Source organism: Chiloscyllium plagiosum, chromosome 28 (assembly GCF_004010195.1).
Source record: "Chiloscyllium plagiosum isolate BGI_BamShark_2017 chromosome 28, ASM401019v2, whole genome shotgun sequence".
Classification (NCBI taxonomy): Eukaryota; Metazoa; Chordata; class Chondrichthyes; order Orectolobiformes; family Hemiscylliidae; genus Chiloscyllium; species Chiloscyllium plagiosum.
Genome location: NC_057737.1, coordinates 18,290,675 through 18,299,158, shown reverse-complemented (window position 1 = coordinate 18,299,158; position 8,484 = coordinate 18,290,675). Strand labels below are relative to the sequence as shown.

General features: G+C 40.8%; 1 protein-coding gene across 1 annotated transcript in view; it reads right to left on the bottom strand.

Moving 5' to 3' along the window:
* The window catches only part of LOC122564002 (EF-hand calcium-binding domain-containing protein 5-like), a 164,768-nt gene that overhangs the window by 8,038 nt on the left and 148,246 nt on the right, over positions 1-8,484 (bottom strand). The window contains exon 18 of the mRNA XM_043718422.1: positions 5,606-5,702. Within this exon, the coding sequence (XP_043574357.1) occupies positions 5,606-5,702 (97 nt within the window). The remainder of the gene's footprint in view (positions 1-5,605; positions 5,703-8,484) is intronic.

The following is an 8,484-nucleotide window of genomic DNA, read 5'->3' as shown; positions in this document are numbered from 1 at the left end:
GAGGGGCATGGATAGAGTAAATAGACAAAGTCTTTTCCCTGGGATTGGGGAGTCCAGAACTAGAGGACATAGGTTTAGGGTGAGTGGGGGAAAGATATAAAAGAGACCTAAGGGGCAACTTTTTCACACAGAGGGTGGTACATGTATGGAATGAGCTGCCAGAGGATGTGGTGGAGGCTGGTACAATTGCAACATTTAAGAGACATTTGGATGGGTATATGAATAGGAAGGGTTTGGAGGGATATGGGCCAGGTGCTGGCAGATGGGACTAGATTGGGTTGGGATATCTGGTCAGCATGGACAGATTGGACCGAAGGGTCTGTTTCCATGCTGTTATCTCTATGACTCTGTGACTCTAATTAATAGATTAATAAAAAAATCTCAATATTACACACCCATTTTACATCATTTTTTCTTTCTTTACATTAACAGCCTCTTTGCCTTTTGCACTGGACCTCTGCACCATCTCCCCTCTTACCCTCCTCTACCTCTGTGAAAACCTTTAAAAAGAGCTTATTTTCCAAAACTTTTTGAGTTCTTAATTCTGGTTCTCTCTCCACAGATGCTGAATTTCTCCAGCATTCTCTATGTTTATTTCAGATTTCCAACATGGGCAGTACTTTCCTTTTATCTGTGATTACACACAGTGGAATGCTAGGAATTTGATCCTGAGAGCACGCTGTTTACCTTTAGAATCTACATTCATTTTGCGAAACAAAACAAAAACAAAGAACTGTAAATGCTGGGAATCTGAAACAAAAACAGAGATTGCTGGATAAACTCTGCTGGTTTGTAGCATCTGTGGAGAAAAATCAGAATTAATGTTTTGCGTCCAGTGATGGTTTTCTGAGGAAGGGTCACTGGACCTGAAATGTTAACTCTGCTTTCTCTCCACAGATGCTGCCAGACCCATTGAGATTTTCCAGATATTTCTGATTTTCTTTCATTTTGTGAAATGTTGTTGCACTTGATGGAGCTTCTTATATTATTGAAATCCTGTGAATAGCATCCACAAGAGACTGCTCAGAGATTAGCTCCAGGTCCACAACCTGCAACATGCAGAACTTCACCCCCTTCCCAAACTGTCAAGAATTCCTGAATTCTGAACAGGCACTTGAACACTACCCAAGGCAGACCTCCTGTCGTCAACTGTACTTCACAGTAAACAGCTTCCAATTTAAAGAATTAATAATATCATGGATGCATGTGAATAAATGTGTTCAGTTAAAGCAGTCAGTGTCTCTGAAATAAAAGCAGAGAGCATTTTGCACCATAGCCTTGGAACCGTACCATGGATTCCACTGCACTCCAGATCACAGCTTCCAAAAGCAAAGGGATTATATATTTAAATCATTCACTGAAACAGCATTACTTAATTTAGTGATGAAGTAAAGATGCCTGAACCAAGCTGGAGCCTCTATTTCAGTTTGAAACTCGATAACAGCACTCACATTAACCTATGACCAAAGAGTGAAAGTTATGAGATTATATGTTTCCTAGCTGATAAAAGCTTTGTATTGATCTGAATTTCATTCTTGAAAGTTGAAAGATCCTCAGTTATTTTGTAATACAAAATTCTGTACAGAGAAAGGTAGTGACAATGTGTTCAAAAACAGTAGAAATAAACTACTGGAACCTTCTTGCCACTAACAATGAAAGAGTGATACATTCAGCAGGATGTTCCTGACTTAGTGTAATTAATCTCAAACTGTGGCATGAATTACACAAACAACTATGTCATGTGGCAACGATGGTGCAGCAATAGATTTAAAGCCAGAGTAGTTTGGTCCAGAGAAAAGCCCACATTTAGTAATATAATATTTCATACTCATAGACAGTGCAGAATATTAATTATCTTTGAAATTAAAAACAAGTTTTCTCCTCTATCACGATGATAATCTTTGTCATGTGTCAGTTACAGAATCAATTATTTGCCATGATCCACCCTTCAGTTTTTTTTTAATTCAGTGATTAACTCATCTCCTAAATCTCTTTGGCCATCTCAAAGCACAGGTCAGGAGTATGATGGAATAATTCACGCTTGCCTGAATGAAATGCTGCTCCAACAACTCTCAAGCATCTCAATACCATTCAGGACAAAACAACACACTTGATTAGTACCACAGCCACAAACATTCACTCTCTCCACCATCGACGCTCAGTTACATCAGTGTGTACCATCTACAAGATGCATTGCAGAAATTCACCAAGGCTCTTTAGAAAGCAAGTTTCAATCTCACAACCATACCCATTTACAAGGTAAAAGGCAATAAATACATTGGAACACCATTTACTCGTCAAGCTGCTCATTATCCGGATTTGAAAATATATTGCCATTCCTTCACTGATGCTGGGTGAAAATTCCTCCCTAATAATATAATAGTTGTACTTACACCAAATGGACAGCAGAGGTTCAGGAAGGCAGCTCACTACCATTTTCTTGAGGGCAATTTCCATTAGGCAATAGCTCAGCCAGTGATGCCTACATTCTCTGAATTAACTTTTAAAAAAAAGAAGTGGACTGTCGTCTATGTTATGGACCAGGCCAGATCTCCTCAAAACATATCAAGAAAGTAGCCCCGACCCTAACTTTGCTAGTTGTTTTAAGCAGGTGTAGAGTGTATATTCCAGGGTGATGCAGCTGGCCCAACACTCAGTTTTAAACAAACAGAATTTATTTGCAAAATTACCGAATGAAACACAAACAAAAGAGAACAGAATACAGATTAACTTAACCTATCAAAAAACCCGACAGACTATCCCAACTTAATGAGGCTGTTCCAAATTCCTGCAACAATCCCCAGAAACACTCCTTGGCAAAAAAAAGGAAAATCAAACACAGAGTTTACAGAAGAGAGACGTAGCAGAGAGATTCAGCATGGAACACCTTCTTCTGTGTCGCTGTTGCTTGGACCAGTAGCCTCAAAACTGACTGACTAGCAGCTCTGAACAGCCAGACTGCTAAAAAAAAACAAAAAAAACTAGAGAAAAGCTGATCTGGGACAACTAGGCAATCCCCTTTTATGGTCTAAGGTCTTTTTTAAAAACTTGAAAATGTTCTAAAATAGTTAAACCCAGACTTTTCAGAGTCGCTGCTTTTACGAACTCTCTGAAAAAAAAGGCAAGGATAACACAACCTTGTTAAAGGAGCAGCTTCGTCACACCTCCCCCCTTTAAAAAAGGAAGCATCAACATCCAAAGATGGCTTCATTTTAATAACCCTTAAGCTTATATTGTTAGTATTCTACAATATACATATAATTTACATTGACTATCAACATGCAAACATGAATTACTACATTCTGCTTCAGTCTGTTTCACTCCTGCTACCTTGCCACCTTTGTGCTTCCTCCAAGTGTTGTTCAACATGGACGGTGCTGATTCATCAGCTGAAGGACGATGGTACGTGGTAAGCAATAAGAGGTTTCCTTGCTCATGTTTAACGTGACTTCAAGGGGTCTGGATTCAATGTCTAGGACTGGCGCACAATTTCTTGTCAACCGGAAGCGGCAAATTCAAAATAAAGACAATATCTAGGACTCCCAGGTCAACTCCCTCCCGACTGTATACCAGTGTGTCACCACCACTGCTGGGTCTGTCCTGCCGGTGGGACAGGACATATCCAGGGATGGTAATAGTGGTGTCTGGGTGTTATCTGTAAGGTATGATTCCGTAAGAATGACTTTGTCAGGCTGTTGCTTGACTAGTCTGTGAGACAGCTCTCCCAGTTTCGGCACTAACCCCCAGATGTTGGTACGGAAGACTTTGCTTGGTTGACAGGGCTATTTGTGTTTTTGGCATTGTCTTTTCTGGTTGCAAGATCAATGCCAGCTGGTCTGTCCCGTTTTATTTCTTTGTTGACTTCCTAGCTTCCTTATTGTTGACTTCCTTATTGATACAACTGAGTGGCTTGCTAGGCCATTTCAGAGGGCAGTTGAGAATCAACCACATTGCTGTGGCTCTGGAGTCACATATAGACCAGACCAGGTGAGGATGGCAGATTTCCTTCCCTAAACAACATTAGTGAACCAGATGGGTTTTTCTGACAATTGATAATGGTTTCATGGTCATCGGTTGACTCTTAATTCCAGATTTAAACAAAAATTGAATTCAATCATAGGTCCTCAGAACATTACTCTGGGTTTCTGGATTAGTAGTCAAGTGATAATACCACCAAGCCATCACCTCCCCCGATTCATTCTTTTTCTCTTTCTTCTGCTTTTAATCATAATTCAAACTGTTCCATTTCTGTTGCCCTTTCCTTGTCTTTTGCCTCTAACTCAAGCTGCTTCATGTTCACTTGAACTTTAGCCATCTCTAAAGATTCTGATGGTGTTTCCAGCAAATTTAAAAGCTGAGCTATTGCTGTAATTATCTCTCCTTTCCTCATGGAAGGTGGCAGCTCCAACTCCAGCTTGTCTGCTACTTCCAGCAAATTGATCTTAATCACCTTTTGCAAAACCCCCAAAGTCATTTCTTCCACCCCCCAGAAAACTCTTGCTGAACTGAAAGAGCCATTGCCATCCCAAGCACTGTTTAAACCAACCATATTCAACACGCGGAACAAAAGACACTAGCACGTACCACTCACTGCCTTTGACTCCAGCAACCCTAATCCCAATTGGAACAATGGAACAAATCCCAGAAAGAGCCCCAATCTGTTATGGACCAGGCCAGACCGCCTCAAAACATTTCACGGAAGTAACCCTAACTTTGCTGGTTATTTTAAGCAGGTGTAGAGTGGATATTCTGGGGGTGATGCAGCTGCCCAACCACTTAGTTTTAAACAAAACAGAACTTATTTGCAAGATTACCAAATGAAACACAAATAAAAGAAAATAGAATATAGATTAACTTAACCTATTTGAAAACCCAACAGACTATCCCAACGTAATAATGCTGTTCCAAATACTTGCAGCAATCCCCACAAACACCACTTGGCAAAAAAGGTAAAATCAAACACAGGGTCTTACAGGAGAGAGGTATATGGCAGAGAGATTCAGCATGGAACACCTTCTTCCCTGTAGCTGTTTCTTGAACCAGCAGCCTCAAAACTGACTGACTAGCAGCTCTGAATAGCCAGACTGCTAAAACCAAACTGGAGAAAAACTGAGCAGGGAGAACTGGCCACTCCCCTTTCATTGTATAAGTGTTTATTTTTAAACTTGAAAGCATTCTCAAGTGGTTAAACCCAGACTTTTCAGAATTGCTGCTTTTATGACCTCTACAAAAGAAAGCCAAGGACAGCATGACCTTGTTAAAGGAGCAGCATCATCATAACTATTAAAGGCAGTATTTACATTTAGAGTATGTATACTCTTGCATTACATTATCAAAATAACAATGTTTTGCAATAGCAAATTAAATGTTAAACTGCAGTAAATCGCAAAGAATAAATTTGGTAATGCTGAGTTTGCACTCCTTTCAATGGAGGTCTGCAAGGTGCAAATGCAGATTAAGTGCTGTGGAGCTTAAGTTCTATGTTCATTTGATGAGACTTATTAAACTTGACCATGTAAATTCATGGACAGAAATTATACTCAATGTTTTATGTGGTGCTGATGTTACACTCTTCAATATTCTGTGTAAAAATAGCACATCTTACGTTTAAAGTAGAGAGACAAAAGGTAATTGTCTACACGAACATTCTCGTCAACAGGATCAAAGGAACAGATTTGATCAACTAAATCATTGTTCATGTTCTAAGAGGAGAAGAGCAAAAATACATTAATAGTACAAATTTAGGAATTGTGTGATGTCAGATCAGCAGAGTGATAATTAACATTGACTCCAAACTATTATATATAGAAGGCAAGTGTCAATAATGAAACATTTTCAGATCTTGGTAAAGTAATGTAGTGCAGTTTTGCAACGTACATGACATATGGAGCGTTTTTAAATTATTTATTAATTGCCTGGAGTAATTTTGTATTGGTTTATGTTGACGTAATGTTAAGTTCAGCTCATCATAAGTTAAATCCGTAGGCTATTGGGAATATATGTTAGATCTAAATAGAAAGGGTTTTTTTTTTGAAAATCACAACAGTTTGCAAGAATGGACTTATTGTGATTTTCTAGTACTATTCACACATAATGTCAGAGGGGAACTAATCCTGCAGTCCGGATCTTGATCACATTGCAGTAGTATACTGCCCTTGGAGGAAAGACATACTGGCATTGGGGGCAGTCCAGAGAAGGTCTACTAGGCTAATACCAGGAATGAAGGGACTATCATACAAATAACCCATCGTGAGTTTAACAACTTTCAATCTGAGCCAGGTGAACAATTTTCTTAGGACAGATGGTACTGGGTTTGGGGAATATTTGCATCAGAACTATCCTGAATGGAGGATGTTTAGACTGATGTTTGACTTGAGGATCCCTTGGTATACTGGTAGCAAAGTAATCAGTAGCCCCTCATCCATCAACCTTTGTCTTGTGTCACAGAAGACTTCCCTTTGCCAGAATTGTCATGCCTTCCTCTCCTATTGCTTTTCTGCTGGAACCATTTACATCTACTCTCGATTCATCTTTATATTTTTATTATGTGAAAGGCACTATATAAATGCAAAAATGTTTGTCATTTTTATAAATGATCTGGATGTGGGCATAGAAGTATGGGTTAGTAAAATTGCAGATGACACTAAGATAGGCAGAGTTGTGGATAGTGTCGAAGGATGTTGTGGGTTACAAAGGGACATACATAAGATGCAGAGCTGGGCTGAGAAGTGGCAAATGGAGTTAAAGCAGAAAAGTGTGAGGTAGTTCACTTCGGAAGAAGTAACAGGAATGCAGGGTAATGGGCTAATGGTAAAATTCTTTGCAATGTAGAGGAACAGAGATCTCAATGTCCAGGTACATAAATCGCTGAAAGTGGCCACCCAGGTTGATAGGGTATATGGTGTGTTGCCGTTTATTGATAGAGGGATTGAGTTTCGGAGCGACAAGGTTATGCTTCAGCTGTACAAGACACTGGTAAGGCTGCACCTGGTGTATTGCATACAGTTCTGTTCACCACATTATAGGATGGATGTGGAAGTTTTGAAAGGGTTCAGAGGAGATTTACTAGGATGTTGCCTGGTATGGAGGGAAGGTCTTATGAGGAAAGGCTGAGGGAACTGAGGCTGTTTTCGTTGGAAAGAAGGCGGCTGAGAGGTGACTTAATCGAAATGTATAAGATAATCAGAGGTTAGATAGGGTGGACAGTGAAAGCCTTTTCCCTCAGATGGTGAAGGCTAACATGAGGGGATATAGCTTTAAATTGAGGGGTGATAGATTTAGGAAAGATATCAGGGGTTGTTTCTTTATTCAGAGAGAGTGGAACGGCCTGCCTGCAACAGTAGTACACTCACCAATGTTAAGGAGATTTAAATGGGCATTGGACATACATATAGATAATAATGGAATGGTGTAGGTTAGATGGGCATCAGATTAATTTCACAGGTTGGCATAACATCGAGGGCCGAAGGGCCAGTACTGCGCTGTAACATTCTATGTTCTACGTTGCTGTTGAAGTTGTTCCATTAAGACCGCCTATTTGCCTGGTCCATGATCCTTTTAGTTGTTTAGTCATTCCTGTATTTCATGTGTCATAGACATTCCCCTTTGTTCTTTCCTCCAGATATGCACCACCCCCTCACAATGCCCACAACCTGTCTTTCCCAGCTTTGTCACTAGTTTAGAGTTATAGAGTCATACAGTCATAGAGAAATACAGCATGGAAACAGACCCTTGGGTCCAACCCATCCACGCCGACCAGATATCCTAACCCAATCTAGTCCCACCAGCCAGCACCCAACCCATATCCCTCCAAACCCTTCCTATTCATATACCCATCCAAATGCCTCTTAAATGTTGCAATTGTACCAGCCTCTACCACTTCCTCTGGCAGCTCATTCCATACACGTACCACCCTCTGTGAAAAAGTTGCCCTTTAGATCTCTTTTATATCTTTCCCCTCTCACCCTAAACCTATGCCCTCTAGTTCTGGACTCCCCAATCCCAGGGAAAAGACTTTGCCTAATTACTCTATCCATGCCCCTCATAATTTTGTAAACCTCTATAAGGTCACCCATCAGGCTCCGATGCTCCAGGGAAAATAGCCCCAGCCTATTCAGCCTCTCCGAGGAGAAAGTGAGGTCTGCAGATGCTGGAGATCAAAGTTGAAACTTTATTGCTGGAACAGCACAGCAGGTCAGGCAGCATCCAGGGAACAGGAGATTCGACGTTTCGGGCACAGGCCCTTCTTCAGGAATGAGCAGAGAGTGTTCAGCAGGAGAAGATAAAAGGTAGGGAGGAGGGACTTGGAGGAGGGGCGTTGGAAATGTGATAGGTGGAAAGAGGTCAAGGTGAGGGTGATAGGTCGGAGTAGGATGGAGGCGGAGAGGTCAAGAAGAAGACTGCAGGTCAGGAAGGCGGTGCCGGGCTGGCAGATGCTGGAGATCAAAGTTGAAACTTTATTGCTGGAACAGCACAGCAGGTCAG